The 27998-nt window shown below is 43.4% G+C and overlaps 1 protein-coding gene across 5 annotated transcripts; it reads left to right on the top strand.

Annotated features, from left to right (window-relative positions):
* Nucleotides 1–233: 233 nt before the first annotated feature.
* LOC133384259 (uncharacterized) lies at nucleotides 234–27965 on the top strand. Of its 5 annotated transcripts, XM_061626168.1 has the most exons (5): nucleotides 234–692; nucleotides 13669–13785; nucleotides 20182–20304; nucleotides 20388–20494; nucleotides 26666–27965. In XM_061626168.1, the coding sequence occupies exons 1-4, from the start codon at nucleotides 293–295 to the stop codon at nucleotides 20459–20461; spliced, it is 714 nt and encodes a 237-aa protein (XP_061482152.1). In that variant the 5' UTR covers nucleotides 234–292; the 3' UTR covers nucleotides 20462–20494; nucleotides 26666–27965. The 5 variants fall into 5 exon arrangements, with proteins under 5 accessions (XP_061482152.1, XP_061482153.1, XP_061482155.1 ...); XM_061626169.1 differs by lacking the exon at nucleotides 20388–20494 and having other exon boundaries at nucleotides 26720–27965; XM_061626171.1 differs by lacking the exon at nucleotides 20182–20304.
* Nucleotides 27966–27998: the final 33 nt, after the last annotated feature.

Here is a 27998-nt window from a genome sequence, read left to right on the forward strand (position 1 = left end):
TCAACTGAGTAGGTCATAAATACACATCACAATGTAGCAATGTCAGATATCATGAGCCCTTCTGGCGCTCTCTGCAGTGCATGTGGTTTGGAAATGCTGCTTTGCTGCCATAGCTAGAAGCATGATTCATCCTCCCAGCAGGCTGTGACTCGCTTTTCCATGTTTCACAAGGCTGGCTGGCTTTATAATGGCCTAGTTGCATACAGGGCTCCTCCCAGAAGGTTTCTTAGCAAGCTTGCTGAGAAGGAGGAGAGGTACAAAAAAAGAGAAAGAAGAAAATCCCTTTTGGACGATGGCGATCAACCTCCACCAGCTCTTCCTCATGGCTGCAGATTTAACGCTGGCTTCTGTTCTCTCCTTTGTCCTTTATGCCTTTGCCTGCCTTTGCATTGCAAGCCTCTTCAGCTTTGTGATCTTTCTCTCCTCCTTTGGGGTGGCAAAGAAAGTGAAGAGGAAAATGGGCCAAAAAGGGAGATCAATCATGGTCCTGACTTCTAAGAGCACCGTTGGAGGGATGCTTGTGAAAAAACTAGACAAAGCGGGCTTTGGGGGGCTGGCGGTATGCCACTCCCCAGAGGGAGAATTGGCACCTATGCTGGAGAAGGAATGCACTTCAAACACCAGGGTGACAGAACTCCCAGTGGCTGAGGAGAAGAACCAGGCAGTAATGCAGACCCTCATCAAGAGCCAAGGTATTTCCTTAGGATGGCTTAAGGTCCAAGGCTAACTTCTTCCAACTGACTTTTATAGGACCACTTCTGGTTGAAGACAGCAGCTCCGTTGGGCCTCCCCAGTCATTTCTTACTCTTTAGGGGTGCTTTATGCCTTATTTCTGCTATATAAATATATTATTATGCCCTCCTTGGTGTCCAGATTGAGATATACAATGATATTGTGTATTAAAAGGTTTACCCCACCCTATGTAACAGGAGCGGGGAAGCTCTGGCCCTCCAAATGTTACTGAACTACAACTCCCATCAGCCCCAGCAAGCATGGCCAATGGCCAGGGAAGATAGGAGTTGTAATTCAGCAACATCTGGAGGGATAAAGGTTCCCCACACCTACTAGATACTATATTACATATGAAAAAATATAACCCAAATAGTGGTAAGCGGCGGTAACGCAGCCGAAGCTCTGCTCACGGCCGGAGTTCAATTCCAACGAAAGGAGGAAGTCGAATCTCCGGTAAAAGGGGTCGAGGTCCACTCAGCCTTCCATCCATCCGTGGTCGGTAAAATGAGTACCTGGCATATGCTGGGGGGTAAAAAAAGGCCGGGGACGGAACTGGCAATCCCACCCCATATATATGATCTGCCTAGTAAACGTCGTAAGACGTCACCCTAAGAGTCGGAAACGACTCGCACTACAAGTGCGGGGACACCTTTACCTTTAGAATTCCATCCAATTCAGATCTGGTACCGAATTTCCCATTAATTCACTTATTCTCTATCATTGTGACTGGATTTTTTTGTAGCAGTTTTCCACAGCTATTTTTGAAAACAGTTTTTTTAAAAAAAAAATGTCACTAAAATAATGATTTTAAGAATGATAATTTTATCAATATTTCCTTTCATGTATTGATGTTTCCTTTTAAAATATCAATATTAGTAATATTTTTTACAAGGGGAAAGAACAGATCAGTAATAGCAATGGCTACTGGACAAAGAATCAACTTGAATTGATACAAGCCTGTTAGGTCAATGGAATGCTTTTGAACCAGCACTAGCCAATGGATCCCATCCCTAACCCCAAGGCATGGCACATGATGCAGCTGTTTTGCTGAAGCTAAGCTGGTCTGGGTATGGTCAGTTCCTTGACTAGATGGGAGACTACTTGAGAGTCGCCTTTTGTTCTATGATGGAAGAAAGGCAGGATATAAATGTAATAAATAAAGATAAATCTTTACAAATAAACAGGTAGAAAGGTTACTAAGTGTCTTCTCTGTCTTAGCACAGAATCTCCTATGATAAAGAGCCACTAACAGATGCTGTTGAGTCTTGCCCTTCAGATCTCCAAGGTATCAGGTCCTACAACCTCTCTATAAACAGAGCTGAAAAGCTTTTGAAGCTAGGAGCCATATTGCACCCCTGCCGTCAAGTTTAATTGGAATATTCCACCAACTACCCTGTGGGAAGGATTCCAGGAAAGAGAAGGAGGCAGGCAAAGAAGACCTTAAGCTTGTTTCACCTTGACTGCCCCTTCCTCCTCCAGACCATCTTCCACCATCTGCCCTGTAGGAAGGATGCCAAGAGATCAAGGGAGGCAAGGGAAGCTAATACCCAGCGCCTCTTTTGCTCCAGCGGGACTGTCCCCTCCCCTCACAGGGCCATCTACCACCAGCTGCCCTGTGGGAAGGATTCTAGGAGGAACATACAGTAAAGAAGGCACATCTCATCACTTAATCCTTTGGAAAAGAGACTGATATGCTCGGGGCTAGATGTACTGAGGTTTACCTTCTGCTGCAGTGTTGTGAGGGTGTTTGACTATTATTTTAAAGTTACACTTGAGGTTTAAAATGTTTTTTTTTTGAACTGAATATCTTGATTTTTAATGGTATTTTGTATAACACCCTGGGACCTTAAGGGGTGAAGGGCAGCTTTAAAGTAGCACAAATAAATAAATAAATATAGTGGAAAGGAAGAAGGCAAAGACTTCAGAGGCTGCTGCAGCTGGACTGTCCCCCAAGGCCATCCGCCACCAACTGCTCTGTGGGAAGGATTCTAAGAGAATGAGAGGGAGGTGTGGGAGGACAACACCAGCAGCTCCTGATCCAACTGGATTGTGTCCCCCCCACCTCACCACAGGGCCATCTACCACCTATGGGAAGGATCCTTATTACTTGTTATATTTGGATATTGTGTAGGATGATTTCATTAATTTATTTTGAATTTACTTGTGAGCCCCCTTGGAAGAATTTGTATCCTGAAAGGTGGGCTTAGATCGATCAATCAATAGCTGGATTAGAAGCACCCTGTTCCAGTGCTTGTTACCAGGTTTATTTAAATCCATTTAGACCACCAAAAACTGGACTGCCATTCAGTGATGCAGGTCCCCCCACAGGATTTCTTCTAGCTGCCATAATCAGATGCCCAAGATGCACATGGGACTGAGACAGCAGCCTTGATGTGCTTGCAAAATGGTGTGATCTAGAGTGAAGTGCATAGGACAACACAGATGTTATTGGATGACTTAAACTTACTCCTTTGAGCAATTAGGAATGCATGAATCTGTTCCAGTATTCATAAGACTTAGACACAAACAAACCAGAATTATTGGAACATCTGACAAACCGGTTGTGTGAATCCACTTTTAATCTGCAGCGGAGTTCAGCTACTTTGGGTCCACATTTGTCAGTTTAAGAGGAGAACAGAAATCTGTTTATGCTTTGTGATTACGTGACTTGTTTTGTCCTCTCACTCATGTCTAAATTACTGAATCCTGATCCTGTTGCTGTTGTTTCAGTCTTGCCTTGGCTGTTGGCTGTGGGGCATTAAAAAGATAAGATATGGATTGAGTAAATTGTAAAACTGAGATTAGAATAGCATGGATTCTGGGAGGACTGAAGTAGGATCTGAGTCAGGACCTGCTCAGGGTCAGAAGATCAGGCATGCTTATGGACCATTTGCTGGCTTTGACACAAATGTTCAGTGAGTTTGAGGAAATGAGATCAGAATCACACAGTGGCACACAGCATGCTCACACCATACAGCGCATAGCTTATCATGCAGAAATAGATTTTCTTACTTATTTAGGGCGAAGGAAAGCATAAATGCCTAAACAGTTTCCAGGCTAGCTGAAAAGATGAAACTGCATATTTATAGTGGGATTAATGTTGCAGTTGCCACCAGGGATGGGGGAGAATATCCGCTAACTCGGACATAGTACCGGATTCCGAATGAATTCGACAGTCCACTATCTTTTCAAACTGGCACTGATTTCCTGCGGCGGACTGCGGCTGTAATCGGAATGGATTTTTTGCTGCGGGCCACAGCTGTAATTGGCACTGGATATTTTTTTAAATCCCCCCCCTTTTTGTAATTATCTTCATACTTTCCTCTATGTGTGTGTAGGTGTGATAAATAGGAAAAAATAAACCACGTGGAACACCATGATCATTTACAATAGGCATTTACATTAAAAATTACGCATTTTTTTTGCAACCAAACCCCCCCCCCCGCTGATCAAATCGGCAAGCACCAAAGCAAAAGGGAACCAAAAAAGCGTGGATCGGGAACAAATGATGGACTATCAGAATATAAGTGGATTGGAACTAGGCAGCAAACCCCAACCCTAGTTGCCACCCACATACACTGACATTTCAAAACATGGTGTTTTACTGAGCACATCTTCACCAAACTTTGCATGGGTGTGTGTGTGTATATGCAGGGTGGTGGTAGTGGTAAGTATTCATTCCAGGGAATACAAATCTGGGAGTAGGGTTTAGATTTTCCTCAAACTAAGAATCTTTTTTCAAACAGATGTTCACCTCAAATCATGCTGTGGGGATTCTGGACTGTTGGATCAAAACTTGCAAGAAGGTGATTTTTAATCTCTCCAAAAGCTTCTTTTTCCACAGTAGGAAGCTGATACAGGATGAAGGGATATGGAAACACATTCTTATGAATGACAATGATCAAGGGGGAAGGGGTGTGGCTCAGTGGTTAGAGCACCTTCTTTGCCTCCAGAATGTTGCAGGCTCAATCCCCAGCATCTCCAGGTAGCACTGAGAGAAACCTCAGTCTGAAGCCCAGGAGAGCTGCTGCTAGTCAGTGTAGACCACACTGAGCTAGATAGACCAGTGATCTGACTCGGCTTCCTATGTTCCTAACTTGCATATGCCACAGGAAGCTGTTTAATATTGGTCTGTCTAGCCCTATATTGTCTACTTCAACCTTCCACCAACCTGATACCCTCCAGATGTTTTGGATTATAACTCCCATCATCCCTGCCCATTGCCCATATTGGAAGGGGCTGATGGGAGTACAAGTCCAACGCATCTGGAAGGCACCAGTTTGGGCAAGGTTGGTAAGCTCTGGTTAGCAGCAGATCTTGTCTCAGGCAAAGAGAGATCTTTCCCTTCCCCTGCTAAATCCTTTTAGCTAGAGATGCCGGGGAATGAACCTAAGACCTTCTGTATGCCAGGCAGTCAATATACCACTGAGCTATGGTCTGACCCCTGCTCTTATTTCTGACCATGAGTGTTTGTGCCAAAACATTTCATTTTAGAAGAGTTGTTGCATTTTACCTGATGTTCATTTTCCTGCACAGAAGCAAAGCACAAAGGAGTGGAGACTGTGTACAGGTGATAGCTTTTGTGGAGAGCCGTAGGCACACTGTTTTTTAAAAAATCTACCATGACCTCTGCTTAAACTAGTTTTGCAGGTTTCTTCACAGCTTTTCAAAATCTCATCCCCAGGAGTGTGACAAGTGTTGCTTGCAACAGAAATGTATACCATTGTGGTCACAGCTAAATCTGAAACCAATTTGCTGTCAGAAATTCTCCCTGGATTTTTTCTTTTGCAAATTTCTATGTTGAAAATGCTCCAGGTGCTCCCTGATATTCTCGGAATATTTGATATCTGTCTGACACCCACATTATGTTTTATTTCAGTATTTGAAAGCTAACAGGAGCTATATGGCACTGCTTGGCAGTTGACATGCAGTGGTATTAAGGATTTAATAGCACTTGATAGCGATGGCCGTTCATTTTTGACAACTTTTGAACCCACTGCTATCAAAGCAATCGACAGATCCCAATAAGGCTACATTTACCTTCTGAGCTTTTTTCTTTTTAAAAAAATCACATTCACTTCCGGTCCATCTGCTCCCACGGGTGGTGCATGCCCTGGTCTCCTCTCGCTTAGACTACTGTTCTGAATGACCTACACCTATAATATACCTGCCTGGGCTTTATGATCAGCTTCTGAGACCCTGCTCTTTGAACGGTTGATAACAGTAGCCAGACTAACAGGTACCAGGGGCAGGGCTTTTTCAGTGGTGGTCCTGCATTTCTGTGGAGGTTCTTCCCCCAGGAAATACATGTGGATCTATCACTGTTGCTTTTTACAAGAAACCTTACAGCCTTTTTAGTTCATCCACATGTTGTTAACTACTGTTCTATGGAGCGATTGTTACTGCTTATTTTTAAGGAGGTATAATGTAGTTTTAATCTGATGGTCTTATATCGTATGATGGTGCTTTGTTGTGAGAGTTTGTATGCTGCCTTATGAGGGCAATGGGCCCTGAAGAGTAATTTAGAAACCTTTTATGAAATAAATTCTTTGTTTTCAATGCTGCTTTAAAGATAGATATGAAGCAAACAATGTTGCAGAAGCACCCCTTCTGACAAATGTAGAGAAGTGCAGTATCTCTGTATCTGAAATCTGGGGAAAGGCCTGTAGTTGTTGTCACACCCACTGTGTCATCCTAACAGAAGCCAGTGGGAAAACCCAGGGCACAACTGCTTTGTCTTCTTACATTGGAAGACATGCTACTCAAATAGTGTGGATTTTTTAATTGCAGCCTGATGCTCCAATCTGGCATTTAATTATAAATCTTTGCCCTAAAACCTGTTATTAGATGAAGACTAAGAAAATGTGACATGGTATGCTAGAATTATTGCCATCTCCTAAAAAAAAAGGCGTATAGAACAGTTAGTTACACAGGCCCTCCTGGCAATGTTTTAGACACTGCTACTTCTACAGCAGAGATGGGGGGGCTGTGGCCCTCCAGATGTTGTTGGGCTCCAACTCCCAGCAGGCCCAGCCAGCTATCAATAGGCAGGCATGATGGGAACTGTAATCCAGCAACATCTAGAGGACCACAGTGTCCTAACCCCCAGGCTATACAAAGAGGAACATTTATTTGTCATTGAAGAAAGCAATCTTTAGGCTACATTCAGCGGAGGCTCTTCCACTAGGGTGACTGGGCACAGCCCTCCCAATGAGAATGTCAAGCTTTTTTTTTTAAAAAAAAAAACACAACCCCATAATCTCGAAGCCACGTACTCTTTCCAAGTCCACACACATTTTCTACTTCTACAAACTTACAGAGGCTTCTGGAGACATTTCTGTCAATCTCCCATTCTCTGGCCAATTAGTTATTTGCACCACTCAACTAATCCTGATCCAAATGTATAGCTGTGGCAAAGGAAGTCCCTCCCATATGTCTCTGGGCAGAAGAAACATGTGACTGACGCTTGAACATTAGGAAGACTGCAGGCTTTTCAGCCCCTGCTGGGAAGGTTCTACTCCCTCTGTTGTTATGAGGGCAATACAGCAGCCACAGTATCAGACTGGGGAGGACTGTTGAAAAACAGCTGTGCACCATCTGGTAGCCTATCAGAATCATGCATCTGTTCTGAGCATGCTCAGAGCTGTTTCCCTGAAGGCCATATCTCCTCATAGCTTTTAGTACAATGGTTTCTAACCTGGGAGCTGTGACTCCCAGAGGGCCGCAGTAATCCAGAGGGGCCATGAAAGTAAAGAAATGAATTATTTATTAATTTTTTAAAAAAAGCATCCTCACTACCTGGACACTGTCTGCTGTCCACTGCAGCTGCATATGATACCTCCTCCTTGCTCCAAACGAGAGGGGAGGACTATGCTGAAGCGCCAGTGCATCTTTCAGGCACACCAAGGGCAGGCATCTGCCTATACTACACATGGCAGATGCCAAAGGAGGCTGAGGGAGGTGCTACCAGGAAGAAGAGGGGATTACTATCCTCACACCCATCTCCTCGCACTACTACTGCTGTTGACGCTCTTACTCAGAATGAGAGGAGAGGGCTTTTTGTAAAGCAAAAAGAAGCAAGGCTGCAAGGAAAGGCTTCTTTCCCTCTTCCTTCCTGACAGTCAGCTTTCCTGCCATTCTTGACTCCTAGTTTGTTGCCATCTCCTTTTAAAGATTGTTCTTATTTGTGAGGCAGTCCAGATCTCACCTTCGGCCCAGACACAGCCAAGAAGCAGTGAGGAAGCTCAAGACTTGCTCGCCACCCATCTCTGAGGCTAAGTGTGTGTGCCAGCGTCCCCCCTTTCTTCCACCTACAATCCACCCCCCCAACTTCTCTCTCTAAGATGCTGCAGCAGTTGAGGGTTCCCCCCCCTTTCACGTGCCCAAATGCATGCACACCTGCAGATGCTTGCAGGAGAGGCAGGTATGTTTGTCTGTGCATGCACTGATCTGTCTTCTGATCCACTCTCATCCCTCAAGTTCACGCTAATAAAGTTAGCAGTTCTGGTGATCATCCCAAGGCCTAAAAGCACTAACCCCCCCTCCTCAACCTATCCACCCTTTTGTCTTCACAATCTAGCATCCCCACCATGACCACATTGCTGCTTATTATTATCCTCTTTTTAAAAAAAATCTCAGCGGGTTGGCTGAGGCTGGGGCCCACAAACTGCAGCTGAAATGTATTTATTTATTTAATTATGATGGCATTTATATCCCACCTTTCCTCCAAGTTGCTCAAGGTGGTGCACATGGTCCCCCCTGTCCATTTTAGCCTTACACCAACCCTGTGAGATAGGTCAAACTGAGAGACCGTGTCTGTCCCAAGGTCACCCAGTGGGTTTCATGGCTGGGTGGTGATTTGAACCTGGATCTTAGCCCAACACTGTAACTCACTGGTGTTGGGAGACGGGACTGTACATCTTCAGACTGTTGGGGGGGGATCCCAATTTGATTGGACCTTTGCGTTAAGAAAGAAAGCAACACCTCCCTGTCTGCGGGGACTTTTTATGGAAAGGATATTTGGAGATGCAATTTTGCCACGCACCATTTTTTCAATTAACAGAGATTAAATTACAATTAGCGGGGGGGGGGGTCACCAAAAAATCTGAGCTTACAAAGGGGGTCCCATACTCATAAAGGTTGGGAACCACTGTTTTAGTATATTCTGGTTATCAGAGAAGCATCAGGGAGAGTTTCCTACTTTGAGAATTTTTTCTTTTGTCTAGTATTTGTTTTGTGACCTTGCTGGAGAGGGAGAGAGAGCAAGCAAGCAAGCAAACAACAGTGGACACAGTGAGGATATCTTTCCATAATAAAAATGTATCTATATTTTATTTAATCATTTTGCATTCATTTTTGTGAACTGGGGGACTGAGAGGAGAAATGGTGTTTGTGAATATACTGCAACAAATTCCTTTGCATTCACTTATTAAAAGCTGCTGCAGCTGCTAGGTGGGACAGGGCAGGTTGATCTGACCCATGTGCAAGTGCAAAGTATTTTCCAGAGTATTTCCAAAAATGGTGTGTGGATTTGCTTCCATCAAGCCCCTCCCCTAGTTTAAATTCAGAATATCTTGAATACAGAATGGAGGAAAAAACTGGTGCTATTGTTTCTTGTTTGCTTTTTTGTCGTTTGTCAGTGAATGTCTAAAATGAAAAGTTTGGGCTCTGTGCCTTTCTAGATATCACACTGATTGACTCCACATCCTTCCCTAATCCTGGAAGACATTCTCCCTAATCTGATGCTGATTATGATTACTCTGGTGTGATGTACTCTACACATGAGCAGAGATTATTACTTCACATTTTCAGGACTGAGCCATGCATTGCAAATACATTCTGATGTGCCCTGGCTCAAATGAAGCAATCGTGTTTTGTCTCTTGGTTAGAATACTTGGTTCTTTTAAAGGAAAAAGCATTTTGGATACTGAAAAGTTAAATGGATTCTTGTGTGTGTCCAAGAGTTCCTCACATTTTACAAGGGTTTTTTTGTGTGTTTAGATTTTATGGCAATGGATGTGTAAGTGTAATCAATACATGAATTCAAAAACTTATGTCATGTGGTATGGGTTAATTTCTTTTTCTTTTTTGTCTCATCACAGCCTTCCCCTTTTACTTATTTGCTGTGCTTAGACAGTTAAGAAAATGTTCTGACATAATTTCTAAATAAGAGGTATGGAGTCAATCTTGCCTGAAAATTATACTTCGGCCCTCTTAGATGGAGGCTCTTCCCCTGTCCATAGATGTGCAGAGAATAATTGATTTTTTTTTAGTTAGGAGGCAATGGCACTCTGCACATGCGTAATGGCACACTTTCCTAAGTAAGTGCTGTACAAGTCCTATTGTAATGAAAATAGCAAGGTTAAAAATTGCAGAGCTTGGAAAAGTTACTTTTTTGAACTATAACTACAAGCCCTGAAAAACGGCATCCCTTTACCAGCCGCCTCTGGCTCCATTTATGTGTCGCAGTGAACTAGCTTTCCAGTGCTTCATTTCAGGAAAGGTTTGCTAAAAGCCAATGAGAGATCCTGGAAACTGTTTTATGTTTAGGTTATGCATGCATTATTACATATCCCACCTTTCTTCCAAGAAAGAGGTCAAGGCAGCATTCATGGAGTCCTAGTCACCCACCAACATACTGACCAGACCCAAAGCAGCTTAGCTTCAGGCAAGGTGGCCACATCAAATGCCTTCACACCTCACCTTCCTTTGGGATCAATTCTGTGGCATCCTGCATTAGATGCAATTGATGGAGTCTCCCCGACCCCCAGCAGTATGTATAAATGCCCTTCCCTCATCACTGTCTGCTTCCCCTAATTGAGAAACACAGGGCCTGATCATGGGGAGAACTCTGCATTCACCTGAGCATGCTTAGAATTCCCCTTCAGGTCTTCATATTGAATGTAGGAAGGTCTGAAGTTGATGTAGGGCAGGGATTGCATGCACATCACTATTCCTCTTCATTTTAAGCTCATACCATGCTCACCCTGAATAGGGACTATACTGCACTGGGTACTATACCATTTTGTACTATAAAACAACCTTCACCAACCTGGTACCTCCTGGAAGTTTTGGGCTATAGCAACTCCCATCTGGGGCTGATGGGAGTTGCAGTCCAAATCATGTGGAGGGCATGAGGCAAAGGCTTGTATAAAATATGTAATTACAGGGAGATTTTAGCTCCAGGTACAACTAGCTACGCTGTTCCTCATTAATAGAAAGCATTGATCTTAAGCTTCCTTCGTGAGCTTGTTTTCTGTTCTTGAATGGCTCGATACAATTCCTGTAGCGGAGGTGTTTAAACTGTTTGCCAAACCATTGAAAATGTTCTGCACTATTCACTATACACCAGGTTGCTAAATAAACACTTAAGGCTACAATCCCATGAACCCTTACCTGGGAGTAAGCACCAACATGCACAGTGAGACTTACCACAGAGTAAACATGCATAATTATGGGCTGCAAGTTAGGCCTTGTTTGGATGGATTAAATTAAACAAGAGGACAGTGAATACCCAACCAAATGACAAACACAATAAATAAGAAAAACAAACACAGCCAATCCAATTGCTGTGCCTCCTTCACAGGCAAACATGACCACTCACGTTTAAAGGTAAGCATGACCTCCACCACCGGCGCCATCAGGACTTGGACTCTGGGCAGAAGTCCAGTGTCCCAAACACAGTAGAATGAGCAGCAGGGCTCCCGAATGCAGCAGGCTAGCTTACCACATTTTATAGTAAATGAAGTAACATGCATTACCACCCAAAGACTCCCCCCTCCCCCTGTCAGCAAGATGATTAAATCCATAGGGACCCCTCCAGACATCCTTTTTATTGTGCATTCCTGGACATTTGTGCTGATAATAGCATTGTGATTCTCAATGCTATTTGCATCTGAAAAAACAGATATACTGGGCAGATATATTGTTTTGTTTCTAATCAGCACACATCCCATAAATTCCTGCTGAAATCTGTAACTTTTTATAATGCAAACGTTCTGGGGGTTTTCCCTGTCCTGCTTTTGTTATACTATAGTGCAAGAGCACCCCTCCAGATGGCAGTCATGTGATAACATTGGGGACGCATCGCAGAACATCAACAAAACCAGATTGACGTATGGACAGTCCGGTATAAATCATAGCTTGGAAAAGTTACTTTTTTAAAACTACAGCTCCCATCAACCCCAGCCAGCACGGCCACTGGATTGGGCTGATGGGAGTTGTAGTTCAAAAAAGTAACTTTTCCAAGCTCTGGTATAAATCCACCACTACAGCACTGCTGTTGCATTAACCACGTGTTAAACCTGCCACAGACCTGCAAAACAACAACAACACCAGTCTAGAGCAGCCCATACTCAAATATTAACTAAGTGACCACTGCAATACATTACTGTGGCTTGGCCCTTTAATCCCTAATTAATCGGCATTGTGTTCACGGGTCAAATAGGCTTGTCAAATGCAGTGTGAACATGTGGGGAAAACTGGGCTCATTCCACAGCAGTAAAACTGTCCATCTGTATCTATGTGTGCCCATGGCCATACGTGGCTCCTCGGCAGCATCTGACTTATTTATTTTATTATTTATTTATTACATTTATACCCCACCTTTCTTTCACCATGGAACCCAAGGCGGCACACATGTTCCCAGGCAGTCTCCCATCCAGGCACTGACGAAACCCAAACCTGCTTAGTTTCAGCAAGGTGGTGGCCTCATGTGCCTTCAGGCCATAGCCTGGACCATATAAACCATATTTTATTTATATCCTGCCCTTCCTCCCAGTAGAAGCCCAGGGCTCTTCTATCCAGCTCCTCGCCTGCTTTCCTAGGACTCTCCCCTGGCAGTATTGTACTCTTGCCCAATCCCCAGTTTTAACTATTAGCTTTGCTAACAAGTGGGGGAGAGGCGGGCATGTGTTGATATCAGGGGAGGGCTTGGGTTGCACAAATAGACACACCTGGAGCCAGAACATTGCCTACTTTTAATCCGTGCTTTCATATCTGTACCACAGAGACACACCTGTGGTACACCTATTTCAAATTCTTAGGAAAAATAACTGGTATTCTGTGCTAGCACACAAGTAAAGCACAATGGTTTAAGCGGCTTCACTTTAGCTATCACATAGGGCCCTATGAATTTTGCGTCTTTCTCCCTCCTCTCCTAAAAAACAACCACAGGTGTAGGGTTCACCTAGAATTCAGAGTTGTGTACAAAAAGCCTCTCAAAATTCACCACCCCAGAAACGCAGCTTAATACTTTTTTCCGGTGTTGGTGGTGTTGGTGGCGGAGGTTGCCGCTGCAAGCAGCGACAGCAACTGTGTTAACAGCCTGACCACCATTTTGCCCAATGGGGGCTGTTCCATAAGGGAAGTGGAGCGGTGCCTCACCGACCTCAGTCAGGCCTCCACCTGCCTGCCTTCTGAATTATAACCAGTCAAGGGGGAGGCTCTGCTTGTCAGCTTCCTCCTCTTCAGTCTCGATGTTGCCCCTTGTAGACCTCAGCAGGCAGGAGGATGGGGACAAAAGTAGCATTAGTTGGCTCTGCCTCTCATTAGCTCTGGCTCAGAGCTTGGAATAGTTACTTTCTTGAACTTCAACTCCCATCACCCAATCCAGTGGCCAAGCTGGCTGGGGCTGATGGGAGTTGTAGTTCAAAAAAGTAACTTTTCCAAGCTCTGCTCTGGCTCCACCCATGGTTGGCCTCCTTGCCTTCTGCCCTGCCAGTCTCCAATGGGCACCAGCCAATCAATGATTTTGCATTCTCCGCAATGCCACAGACCTAGTGTTGTTCCAGGGCATTATGCGTGTGTATGTAATGGAGGAGAAATGCAGAGTTTCTATTAATAATACTTTCTATTAATAATAATACTAATAAACCTATTATTAATAATAGAAAGTTTAAAAAGTTTGCATAATCAATAATAATTTCAATTTGGCAGGAATGTCTGGAGTGATGAAGAAGCCTTCAGTCATTATATGGGAAGAGGAGACAGAAAGACCCAAAGCATCTAAAAGGAAAGTGTCTCCTGAACAGAAGAATGGGTTTCTGACACCTGGTAGGAGGAACTGGAAAATTAAGATTCGGTCTTCTGTCTGGCAAAGTATGGTAGAGTATGCAGGGCTGATTTGAGTAGACATTTTGTTCTTCCAAACAGTTGCCACCCAATCCTTTCCATGAAGCTAGTCAGTGGGGCTTACTTCCAGGTCAGGATGCGTTAGATGTATTCTATGGCCAATGTTTTAATCCTTTAGGAAGCATGCCCACAGTTAGAGTCTTCCAATGGAAATGGTGGCTGCGTTCAGTCTGGTGTCTCTCCTATCCTTGTATCCCTTCTGCATCATTGCCATCTGTTTCCCCTCAAGAAACAATTCCACATTATGGCCCAGACCTGGAAACCAGTCAAGAGCACTTCTGTGCTCTGTAGCAAGAATATAGGGCAGGACTAGGGATGGGTGAGAATTTTGGCTGAGTTCACATTTCAAGCAGAATTCATCAAATCCGCAATTTCCTAAGAACTGAAACACAGCCATCCTTCAAAATTTGCATTTATTAGAATTTTGGGATGCAATTCGCCAACGAAACAACATTTACAAAAATGCATATATTAGGGGAAAGTGTGCACCAAAATGAATACATGAGTGAAAATAATAACCTTCCAAAAGGCATGAAATGATGAGAAATGGCTTGCACTGTCAAATGGCTTGCATTGTCAAAACTGCCTACAAAAATGTGTTTATTTGGAGAAATGCACACTAAAATGGTGGAGAATTTTCATGAGGATTTTTTTTTTAAATCGCAGATCACTGTAGAAATGTAGAGAACTGAATTTAACATTGGGAAAATGAGAAACAGAGAGAACCGAAACGGACAGTTCATTCCATCCCTAGACAGGAGTGGCAAACCTTCAGGCCAGTTCTGGACAGCCAAGCGGTCCAATTTGCCCCACAAGACCATTTACCCCAAACCATGCCCACCTGTCACAGTGATGTCAGTTGGTGGGCAGGGCGTGGGACTCAATATTGTGTTGGCTGCACATGCCAGCTGTGTTGGCTGTATGTGTTGGCTTGGCTGTACACACAATTCTGCGTTGGCTGCACTCCTGGGAACTGATTTGCACAGCCCAAGCAGCACGATTTAAATCCCTTGCTCATCAGTTGCTAAGTGGGAAGTTAAATCCTGCTCAGACCCCTGCAGAGGACAAGACTAAAGTGGAGAGTTCAGTCCTGCTCAGTGCTGATTTGCCAATGCGTTTCCTGTGGGGGATGCACTGGTGAAATAGACCCCTCCCCCATCCCTATGGACCAACTTTGACAGGTGGGCAGGACCACTCATCAGCCACCTGGTGTCGTTACGTCTAGCACCCAACAGCAGCATGGAGGGCCCCCAAACACAGCAGGGCTGGTCTACCACACTTTGAAGTAAGCAGAAGCAGACAGTTGGGAGGAGTGGTGCCACACACCTGGCCTACTGTCAGCAGCATCGCTGCTGCTTACTAGGAGGGAAAGGGGTAAGGTGGTAGGGAGGTCTGTGCTATGCAGGCACACCATCAGAACCAATCTAGCATTTCCACCAGTGGGCCCACCCAGCACCAGCCTCCCTGCCACCTCATCAGTATGATGACGATACCCAGCTCTATTTGGATCTGGATCTGGGCCAGCACAGGATCTTATCCTTTATATACCCAGTCGATCACTGTGCTCTGCAGGTGAGGGCCTCCTGCAGATACCATCTTATCAGGAGGTCCGTTCTGCACAACATAGGAACAGACCTTTAGTGTGGCGGTACCTACCCTTTGGAATTCCCTCCCCTTAAATATGAGGCAGGCACCATCTCTGCTATCTTTTTGGCGCCTTTTGAAGACTTTCCTCTTTCAACAAACCTTTTAAGTTGAGACCTATCCCAGTCTGTGTCTGTGTTGGAATTGCTTTTAATATGTTTTTTTTTCTTCATTTTAAAAAATATGTTTTTAACCCTTTTTTAAAGATGTTTTTAAAGCTTTTTTTTTTTAAGTGTTTAAAGTTGTTTTGTTTTAATATATTCTAAGGTCTGTTTTTATGATGTTTTGATGTGTTTTTAGCGCTTTTGTTTGCCGCTCTGGGCTCCTTCTGGGAGGAAGGGCGGGATATAAATCAAATAATAAATAAATAAATAAAAATAAACACCACTGCTGCTGGGAAGCCAGGTGCACAGCACTGTCTTTTCCTGCTCATTGCTCCTGAAGAGGACCCTTTGTAAGACCCTTGTCCAGTGTCTATCCTGTCTGGCCTGATAAGCTGCCCTTAGCTCTCCTAAATATATTCATCCCAGGCATTCCTCAGGGTAACCAACTCCTCCTTGATCTCACTGCCATTCAGAAGCAAAAGAGGACAGGGCTCCAGTACCGTTAATAGTTGTGCAGAAGAAGGGATTTCACCCTGTGGAGCTTGCTTGTCATCTGCTGAAAGCCCCTCTTCTATATTACTATTCAATGTGCCTGATCCTAGTCTTCTTTGCCATCTGACCACCCTACCAAATTTCTTCCTTCCTACAATCACTTTACAACTTCTCTAAGAGGAGGCAGCAAGTAAGAGGGCCTGAGAGGGAGCTACATGAACCACTAGGAATTCTGGGAATTTCTGTGAGAGATCCAGGATCTGGAAATGAAGCCACCCTGAGCTCTAGCAGGAGGAAGGGGGTGTAAGAACAAAATATAGATTTATAGCTTATCATATGCCCTGAGGCTAACTTGCAAGTAAGTGTGCATATGATTGTGAGCTTAGGCTACAATCGTATACCCACTTACCTGGGAGTAAGCCCCATTGAACTCAATGGAACTTACTTTTAAGTAGATGTGTATAGAATTGATCTGTTGGTCTTTAGTTTACTAGCATAAATTAAGAATTTCAGAATTTGAAGAGATTTTGATGGTTTGGGATTTGGGGTAATTATCTAAATGGAATGTACTTTATTTGAATAGCTGGAGTTTGAATTCAGGAACAATGTATACAAATATTTGGGAATGGAACAAATGTTTGACTGGGTTGCAGTACTTACATCCTGGTCTAATGTATGCTTACTCAGAAGTCCCTCTGAGTTCAATGGAGTTTACTGTCAGGAAGTGGGCATAGGATTGTGGCCTCAGTGCTGCTTATGGGAAAACAATTGTATGTCTCCGTACTAGGATTGCCAGGTTTCTGGCCTGAGACTGATCCTGTATCTTTAGGAGAAGAGAAAGTCAGCCAAGTGCAGGTGATCTTGCAACACTGTAATGGGAAAAACCACAAGGTGGGATTCTCCCTTCCCCCTGCACAACTTTTAAAGATACAGAAGACCTCTTGGTTGCCAGGAACCTGGCAACCCTACTCCGTACTCACTGCACGCACGGATAGCTGGTATGCAATTCACGTTCACAATTGGGGACAGTAATGTATCACTAGGAATACATGTATATATATTGACTGCCTTTCAGAGCTAAGGATGCCATTCAAACCTCTGGGTGGCAGTGGTGGGGCTTAATGCAGTGGTGTAGCACCACCACATCCATAGTCCTGCTGCTCATGCCAGCCATGGAGGAAGGTGAATGGGGAAAGGAAAAAAATGCTCCTTTGCCACACCATCTCCCAAGCTGGCACAGCAAAGCTTCCCGGATCTGGCCCATTGCCATCATGGGTTGGCAGCTGAGTTGGCTCTAAATCCAGCAGATCCTGTGCTGGCCCAGATCCACCCCTCCCCATCTCTAAAATGCCCCATTTTGAATGGTTCTGCTGGCTACCAACAGTGGAGATAGCTTTGGCCTGTCAGGGTGGGTGCACTGGGGTGCTCCTTGTTGGTGGAGCTCTGCTAGTAAAGGCTGGTGGATCACGGCAGGGCTGTGCAGAAGAATATCTCTGCCTCATCCAAACTCTCTCCAGCAAGGTGGAATTGAGGGTTGGATTGCTCTGTAAGCCTTCAAAGGCATGACGGATTACTTTATTTATTTATTAGTGGGTTTTTTTACCTGCTGTTTTCCGTAAAGGTCCCAGGATGAGTTACAACGATGTCATATATGATTATAAAACAGTTGCAACCATAAAACAAGAAAAATGTAAAAACAATTAAAAACAGTTCATATATAAAACAATTTACAACCATGCCACATACAAAAAACAATACAAATATTTGTAAACAATTCCATAGATAGAAAACAGTTAAAAATAGTTCCAGTACAGATACAGACTGGGAAAAGACTACCACTTAAAAGAATTGTTGGAAGAGGAAGGTCTTTGGTAAGCATTGAAAAGACAGGAGAGATGGTGCCTCTCTAATATTTAATGGATTAAAAACATAAAATCATTATAATATAACTGTAAACTAGAAAACCGCAATTTATAAAATTAAAAGACATAAAAGCGTTATAGTAGCAGAAACCATATCAGTAGCATAACACAATATACATAAATATGCAGCAATAATAATTAAAAGAGCAGCAGTTAATTGCAGAGCACTAACATATCAATTAAAAGCAGCTTTAACTACAGAAAGTCTTTAAGGAACATTTAAAATTCAACAATGTAGTGGCGAAACATATATAACTACCTAGGGATGGAGGGTCACCACCAAAAACGCCCTGGCTCTAGTTCCCACCAACCTAATACAGGTAATAACAATATGAATTTTTGTGCGCCTGTTGCCTGACCCGCCCCCATGCTACCCCAATTGAAGCTTCTGAGCCATCTTGAAAGGCAGTCCATGTTGAGCGCATTGCAATAGTCTAGCCTGGATGTAAGTAGGGCATGTGTGAACATGGCAAGGTTCCCTTTCTGTAGATAGGACCACAGCTGACAAATCAGACTAAGCTGGTAAAAGGCACTCCTAGCCACCAACGCCACCTGCGCCCCTGTTGACACGAATTCATGAAGTGTTCCAGGGATAGGCAGATACCTATTTTCATATTACAGCCCCACACTCTCAGAAGGAAACTTGCTGTGCAGTCTGACTGCATGCCACTCCCAGGGAAGCCATGTAGACGATCAGGGAGGTTGAATGGGCTGAGGCACTTCATAGATCTAGGCTGTGGGGATTGGAAGTGCTGAAACGGAACTTCTGTTCCCTATAATTAGAAAAATCTAAGTACTCTTCCAACCAGTTTGTGTTTGTCTTTGATTACCACCACCCCTCTCTGAGATCAGTTCACAACTGTGTAGGTGAAAAGAGAGAGAAGGGAGAGGTGGAGTGATTGTCACAGTCAATTCTCTGGTTAAAATGGGAAAGGTTTTGTCTTAGTTGTTCACGTCAGTGCTGGAAGAGAGAGGGAAAACAGGAAGTACGATGGTTCCATTTGCTAATAGAAAGGAAGCCAAATGGTTTTGTTCCAAAGCAGACCAGAGACTCAGTTTAATGTCCATTGCAAAGAAGTGGTCTGGTTTTTGTTCTGCCTTAGAAAATGTGGGATGACATCCCCCCCCCGCATTTTGTTTTTAAAAATCGTTTTTAAAAATGTGTTTTTAAATTTGTATATTTGTATATTTGTTTTTAATGTTTTTAATTGTTGTAAACCACCCAGAGAGCTTTGGATGTGGGGCAATATACAAATGTAAATAATAATAATAATAATAATTTCAAACTATAAATCATATGTATTTGAGCACCTGATTATGTGGGGAAATTGACAGATTCATCTTTTCCTACCTATGATATACTAAGTTCTGCAATAGCATATTTTTCCTTTGCTCCCCCAGAGAGCTAGGGTGCATCCTGATGTCTGCGATATTTGTGAAAGGGCACGTTGGGAGAAGGCTTGAGCCAGCTCTCACCATTTCTGTTACTGATGTTTTGAAAATACACTACAAAATCTTGTAGCTCTTTATTTGATGTACAAGCCCAGGTCTGATATGTCTGACATTGTCTCACATCCTTTCCTGCATGATTGAAGCCCTTCCCCATTGCCCCTGTTTCCTCAGCCCCAACACTGCATATTAATTTCATTGGCTAAGGCTGCAATCCAATGCATGTCTACTTTCAAGTCAACTCCATTGGTTCAATGGGGCTTACTCCCAGGTAAGTGTGTAAGTTATTTTAGCATAAGCTAAACCTAGCTATTTTATGAGCCCTTCTCCACCTTTCCCTCAGCAAATTGGCCTCCTTGGCATCTCCATCTAGGGCGGGAAGATACTCTCTGCCTGAAATCCTAGAGAGGCATTGCCAGTCAGTGTAGACCAGCATTTCCCAACGAGTGGGCCACCAGATGTTGCTGGACCACAACTCCCATCAGCCTCAGCCAGCATTGCCAATGGTCAGGAAAGATGGGAATTGTGGTCCAACAACATCTGGTGGCCCACTAGCTGGGAAACGCTGGTGTAGACAGTACTGAGCTAGATGGACCAATCAGGCTGACTCAGTATAAGGCAGCTTCCTGTGTTAAAGGTGAATGTGACATAGAATGCTGGTCTGGGCATCCTCGTAGAGCAGTCTGTGTTTTTTTCCAATTTCACAGCTTTCTTTATTGCCCTCATCTGGGCTGCTGTGAACATTGTGTGCCCATGTCTGAAGAAAAGAAGTTACGGGTGGCAAGTGTGTGTACAAGTATGGGAAAAACTCCAAGAATCGCTCCAGAACTGTGAGTAATAAGAGTGAAATGAAGATGAAGGTGACAAAGAGTGCTTTTTCTGGGTGCCACACTAGACCTTTTTTTCCCCCCAGCTTTCCTTATTGCCCTCCTTTGGGCTCCGGTGAACATTGTGTGCCCATGTCTGAAGAAGAGAAGACCCTGGTAGCCTTCCACCCTACTGAAATCTCCAGACTGACAGGTGCGGTTGCTTAGAAATCTCTCTCTCTCTCTCTCTCTCTCTCTCTCTCTCACTCACTCACTCACTCACTCACTCACTCACACATACACACACAAATGTAGAACAAATCCAGAACATCCTGGTCAAGATTTTCAACCTGTAGAAGTCTGGAGATATCCACACTTAGCTTTATAAATGGAGGCCAATGTAATGGCAGGACAGGGGGCATCTGAACAATTCATTCAATGAAATTCAAAACAGATATGACAGGTGCATAACATGGAGATGTGACCCCCTTAGTAAGAGAGTAACAGAGCAAACCAAACCCCTTTATGCTCAGCTGGGGGTAGTGATGGGGTGGCTTGGATTAGGTCAAAGTATCCCTTCACCCACAGTGGGGAGGAGAGCCTGGCTAGGAGTCAAGAGTCTGTGAGTTCAAATCCCCACTCGTGTCTCCTGGGTGTCAAGGGCCAGCTAAAGATCACCCCCACAGTGAGTGGGTCAGGGGTTATGTGCCCTCCCACCTGTGCAGCCGTGGGCAAGCTGCATAGTCCCAAGGAGCCCAGTTGCCCCCCTGCCGGCAGTTGCGGACAGGGAAGGGGCTAGCTTGTGCAGCTGTGGCAAGCTGACCCAGCCCTAGTCAGCTGGGGAGAACTAGCCTCAGAGGGAGGCAATGGTAAACCTCCTCTGAATACCGCTTACCATGAAATCCCTATTCATAGAGTCGCCATAAGTCGGGATCGACTTGAAGGCAGTCCGTTTCCATTTTTCATCCCTTCACCCAGTTCTCCTAGCTGAACTGCCAATGGAGTGAGACCTGCTGGCAGCATCCCCATCAGCAGGAGCCAGCAAAGCCCTAAAATGGGGCATTCGGAGGGCAGGGTGGGGTAGAGCCTCCCAGGGATACACTGGATCCAGAGCTGGTTTCACTGCTGTTACATGACAGCATTGAGACAGATCTTTGCACCTGTCAGGTACTGATGCAGCAATAAGGTCTGGATCAGGCTCAGTCGTTCTGTCCTCCCCCCTTCCACTGTGGCTGCCATGAGTGGCAGGGCTGTCAGTGCAGCGGTGGCCCCATTTCTCTGCAAACCCCATCAGTGGGGGTTAGGGGAAGTAGTCTGGATTGCTCCCTAATCTTTTATTTTGAAAGTTTCACTTGAAAAAGCAATGGCTGTGTGAGCCAAACTTTGTTCTAAAGTGTCAGCAGAAATGGCTTAGTCTGGGTTGTAGACTGGGAATTGCTCCAAAAGGAGCTTTCTAGACTGGGTAAACGGGCAACAAAATGGCAAATGGGGTTCAATGTAAAATAAGTATAAAGTGCATTAGGGGCAATAAATAAATAAATCATATACACTGATGCAGTCTGAATTGGCAGTGGCTAACCAAGAAAGAGATCCTGGGGCCATAATAGATTGCTCAGTGAAAATGTCAATTCAGTGTGTGAAAGTTGTGAGAAAGGCAAATTCCATAATAGGGATTATTAGGAAAGTAATTCAGAATAAAACTGCCATTTTCAAAATCCCCTTACACAAAACCATAGTGCAGCCACGTTTGGAATATCATGTACAGTTCTGGTTAACACATGTCAAAAAGGATATTGTAAAACTGGAAATGTTCAGAAAAGCAGAATGAAAACAATCAACAAGTTGAAGTGCCTTCCAGACAAAGGAAGGCTAGCGCATGCATAACTTTTTTTGTTTGGAAAGCTATCAAGGGGGATGCTAGAGACTTGCGGAATTATACATGGTGTGCAAAAAGTAAAGAGATAATTCCACCCCATTATCCCATAACTCTAGAATTTAGAATGATTTAAAGCAGCAGTGAGTGACCTCAGTTCTCTTAGTTTCTCATTTTTAGAATCTTAAATTTAGTTCTCCACATTTCTGCAGCAATGTGTGATTTTTTAAAAAAAATCCTCATAAAAATTCTCCAGCATTTTAGAGCAAATTTCTCCTAATAAACACATTTTTGTAGGCAGCTTTGACGAATGTACACACTTGTGCAAGCTCTATCTTGTCATATAATGTATTTTTCTCTGTGTTTTTCACTAAAATATTCATTTTTATGCACACTTTCCCCAAACATATGCATTCTTGTAAACACTGTTTGGTTGGCAAACTGCAGTGCAAAATTCAAAGTGTGAATTTTGAAGGATGGATATGTTTCTGTTCTCATGTCGTTTTGGAAAGTGCGAATTTAATATATTCAGCTTGAAATGCGAACTGAATCAAATTTGTCACCCATCCCTACCTCTGGCCCACGGGCTTAACAGATCTCAATTTGGCCTGCAAGGCCATTCCCCACAAACTGCATCCACGTACCCCTTACCTGAAGTCATATGTGAGTAGCACTGATCACCCAGATCCATAGTTGAGACCTTTTGTGCATTAGAGTGATGGTGGCCATTAGTTTAGATAGCTTTAAAAAGTGGATTAGACAAATTCATGCAAGATATATCTGCCTGCTGGACCATGATAGCTAAGTGGAGCTCCCAGGTTTAGAGGCCATGGATTATATTCAGAGTAAATCCACTGGAATTAATGAACCTCAGTGAGCCATGTTCATTAATTTCCATGGGTCTGTTCTGAGTATGACTAACATTGGAGACAAGCCCATGTTCCTTTGAACAACAGATATGGGGGAGGGGGGAACAATAGAGGAGGACTTCTGCTTTAAAGGGAATTGGATACTTAAGGGCTTCCTGGAGGCATCTGGTTGGATGCCATGGACAGCAGGATGATGAACTAGCTCAGGAGTGGGGAACCTCTAGCCCTCCAGATGTTTTTGGACTCCAGCTTCTACTAACCCAGCTAGCATGGCCAATGGTCAGGGATGATGGGAGCCATAGTCCAGCAACATCTGGAATACCACAGACTAGCCACCCTGGGACTAGATAGAAATGTCATGTGATCCAGGAGGGCTCTTCTTAAGGATTATTTATTTATTATTTGGAGGACAAAAAAAAGGGTAGAACAAGAGCCCTGTTCCAAAAGATTAGAGAAATGAAAGGGAAATTTAAACCAAGAGTAGGGATGTTGAATAATCAACAGGGGAACCCACTGAATGACCGAGATGAAATAAAAGGAAGATAGAAGCAATACACTGAAGAACTCTATAAAAGAGATGCCAGGATGACAGATTCATTCACGGAGGAACCATATGATGAAGAACCAGAAATTTTAGAATGCGAGGTGAAAGCTGCTCTTAAAATACTTGGAAGAAACAAATCACCAGGAATAGATGGCATACCAATAGAGTTGCTACAAACTACTGAGACTGAATCAGTCCAAATTTTGACTAAAATCTGTCAAGAAATATGGAAAACTAAACAATAGCCCACAGACTGGAAGCGTTCCATATACATCCCAATTCCAAATAAAGGGGATCCCAGGAAATGCAGTAATTATCAAACGATTGCCTTAATATCCTATGCAAGTAAAGTAATGCTCAAAATTCTACAACGAAGTCTCTTGCCACATATGGAACGAGAAATGCCAGACGTCCAAGCTGGATTTAGAAATGGAAGAGGCAGCAGAGATCATATCGCAAACATACGTTGGATAATGGAACAGACCAAGGAATTTCAGAAGAAAATCACCCTGTGCTTTCTAGATTACAGCAAAGCCTTTGACTGTGTAGATCATGAAAAACTATGGAATGCTTTAAAAGAAATGGGGATGCCACAGCATTTGATTGTCCTGATGCGCAACCTATACTCTGCACAAGAGGCTACTGTAAGGACAGAATATGGAGAAACCGATTGGTTCCCCATCGGAAATGGTGTGAGACAGGGGTGTATTTTATCACCCTACTTATTTAATCTATACGCAGAACATATCATACAGAAAGCAGGATTGGACCAAGATGAAGGAGGTGTGAAAATTGGAGGGAGAAATATCAATAATTTAAGATATGCAGACGATACCATACTACTAGCAGAAACCAGTAATGATTTGAAACGAATGCTGATGAAAGTTAAAGAGGAAAGCACAAAAGCAGGACTACAGGTGAATGTCAAAAAGACTAAAGTAATGACAACAGAAGATTTATGTAACTTGACAATGAGGACATTGAACTTGTCAAGTATTATCAATACCTCGGCACAGTCATTAACCAAAATGGAGACAATAGTCAAGAAGAAGGCTAGGACTGGGGAGGGCAGCTGTGAGAGAACTATAAAAGGTCATCAAATGTAAAGATGTATCACTGAACACTAAAGTCAGGATCATTCAGACCATGCTATTCCCGATCTCTATGTATGGATGTGAAAGTTGGACAGTGAAAAAAGCTGATAAGAGAAAAATCAACGCATTTGAAATGTGGTGTCGGAGAAGAGCTTTGCGCATACCATGGACTGCAAAAAAGACAAATAATTGGGTGTTAGAACAGATTAAACCAGAACTATCACTAGAAGCTAAAATGATGAAACTGAGGTTATCATACTTTGAACACATAATGAGAAGACATGATTCATTAGAAAAGACCATAATGCTGGGAAAAACAGACGGGAGTAGAAAAAGAGGAAGGCCAAACAAGAGATGGATTGATTCCACAAAGGAAGCCACAGACCTGAACTTACAAGATCTGAACAGGGTGGTTCATGACAGATGCTCTTGGAGGTCACTGATTCATAGGGTTGCCATAAGTCGTAGTCGACTTGGAGGCACATAACAACAACTCTAATCTTGCACCACTGTGGTCTGAGGATCAGCATTCTCATAAACCACAGTTCTGCTTGTGATAAATTTCATGCCCAGAGTTTGGCATATGTGCACACAGCCATTCAATTTGAGTTCCATCCTCTCCCCTGCACCTTCCACGTTGATGTTGCCCCTCAAATATTTTGCAGCATAGGAGCCCTCTGACATGCTTGACAGGCAGGTAACAAATTATATTCTACTGAGCACACTAAAGTAGCAAAGTAAATGTTTATTTAATCTAGCCATCCCCTGCATATTATTAACTCAAGGGAAATAAAACAATGCTGTTTATACTGGAGGAGCCTTTATCTCCTTCTTTATAGCTGAGCTGAGCATTTCACATCTTCATATTCTAGTAACTAAATTGTCCTGAAAAGTATCATGTAGCAAAGTGTGCCTTCTTTGGTGCTATCAAGGCAGGATGTTAGGACTAGAGATTTAAAATTTCTGGACATTTTGGAGCCACGAAAAAAAGTTTTTCCCCTGTCGTTTTTTTCCTGAGGGAAAAAATGGAAATTTGGGGGGGGGGAAATAGGCAATACTTATTTTTTGACAACCTATTTAAAGATTGTTACTTTGTTACTTTAGGAACATATTATGTATAATTTGGTTTGCCATAAAATTATCATATTTGGTATATTACAAGTACAGTTTATTCAGACAATAATTACAAATTGAATTGAATTTTTATTTTTTTTTTAAAAAATGGTTACAAATGGACCCACAAGCTGCTGAACTGTAAGGACCCTAACATCTTTTTGGCTTGTCTCCTTGAGTCCTCCACAGTGTCAAGCACACATAAAACACTCATTTCCATAGAAAGAGCTGAGAAAAAGAAGGAGCAGGGGAGCCAAGCCTCAACAAATATGAGATGAAATTTAATCAGTCTTATTTTCTCTGCCACTATCAGTTTCTGCTTTTTTGTGTTGCTTTGTACTTTCTCCCACTCCCAGGCCTTTGAGGCTTAGTCAAGAGGACAGAAACAAACCCACCTCCTATGCCCACAAGCAAAGGAGGCACTGAATCCTCCGTCCTTCTCTTGTGTCAGTGGCAGCGCCTCTTAGAGGAAGAAATGCATCCTGCCCTTGGATTTGAGAGGTGCACTCTTGCAAATCAGGACTTGCTTGTCCCCAGTGTCCAGGAATTGTAATGAACTGATGCTGTACATAGTCTTCTTGTTACACAGTCATTAGAAATCATTTTGTGGGATAACAGCACAATCCAATTTACGGGTAGCCAGCAGGAGGGGGGGCTCGTGGAGGAGGAGCCAGCAGGAAGCCCGGTAAGACTAGAAAAAATAGAAACTGAAACTGACAGATTTGTCTATTCCTCATTCCAAAGGGAGAAACAGAGGCTAGATTTTACAAGGTATATTGGCCATTTTGATTTGCTTTCATGTTTAGCTGAGTTGCTTTTGTTGTAATGCACCAAAAAAATCACTGGCCAACGTGAAACCAATTGTAAGTTAATATTATTGTCGTTTCTGCAGGTGCACCTGATTGTAACTTCTTTCCTAACAGTGTTTGCACGTGTTCACCTCTAGGCTGCATGTGACAAAATTCTAGAGAGAATCTGAATTGAGCAGTAATTGAACTCGGAATGGATTTCAGATGAGTGAGGACCTCGGCATCCTGTTTGCATCTTCACTTAGGCAAAAGAAACATTCATTATTCGGTAAATTTAAAAATATCAGGGTCTGAAATGAAAGCCGGCAAGAACAATGCGGAGAAAGGATATGTTGGTTCCTGGTTTGGGGAGAACAAAAAACCCAATAAATTGCAATAAATTACAGGCTTAGCCCAGTGACAAAACTTTGTGAGTTAGATGTGGATGGAAAGACGATGCCCTGATTGCACTGAGAGCCTGTAATGCAATTTATAAATCTGATTTGTGCAAACAGATGCCGAAATTTTACCTGCAGGGATAAGTGATGTAAGAGGAAAGGAAGCAGTGAAGACATGCCTGTGGAACAGCCCTTGAAAATGAAGCTTTTGACACACGTGGAGTTTTGAATGAGCTCAACACCGGCCATTTAGATCTCACATTGCAACTGAGAATTGTCTTAATGTGTTTTCCTTCCGGCAATGGCTCAAATCATCAGCACACCAGAGCATCCGTCTCTCCAGAAGGAAGGCCTTTGGGGAGTTAATTTCTTTCTACCTTTGGAAGGAAAGAACATCCACGTATTGCAGACAGAAGACAATGGAGGGCATGCAGGGTGCAAGTGATGCTAATGATCAGGGCAGCTTTTGCTTGTACATGGTCTCACCATGGAGTTAGGTGTGAGAGAGACACTGCTGGAAATGCTGTCTTGTAGTGGAGGCGGCTCCATGAGGGTGAATGGGGCACTGCCCCCCCAACCTCAGCCTGCCCTCAGCCAGCCCCCACCTTCCTTCTTACTTACAACCAGTCCAAAGCCCTGGCTGTCAGCTTCCTCCTCCTTAATCTCAGTGTTGTCTTTGCAGAACTCAGCAGGCAAGAGGATGGGAACAAACCTAGAATGTGTTGCCTCTGCCTGTTGTTGGCCTCCCTGCCTTCAAGTTCTCTCTTTCCAGTTCCAGGGGGCACCAGCCACCACTGCTGTCCTATGGACAGAGCCCCCCCCCCCAAGAAAAACAGCTTGGTACTAATCTATTGTTGCTAAAACAAAAATTCCCTTTTCAGGCACTAACTAATACTATTTGTATTTTTATGTCAGTTTTTATGCATGTGGCCATTGAGGATGACAGGTTGTCGAAACACATCTGGCCAAAACACCAAAGGAGCACTTTTAAAAATATGTATTTGTCTCATCAACTGGTGATATAAATCCCTTTGGGATA

Source organism: Rhineura floridana, chromosome 4, assembly GCF_030035675.1.
Source record: "Rhineura floridana isolate rRhiFlo1 chromosome 4, rRhiFlo1.hap2, whole genome shotgun sequence".
In the NCBI taxonomy this organism is placed as follows: Eukaryota; Metazoa; Chordata; class Lepidosauria; order Squamata; family Rhineuridae; genus Rhineura; species Rhineura floridana.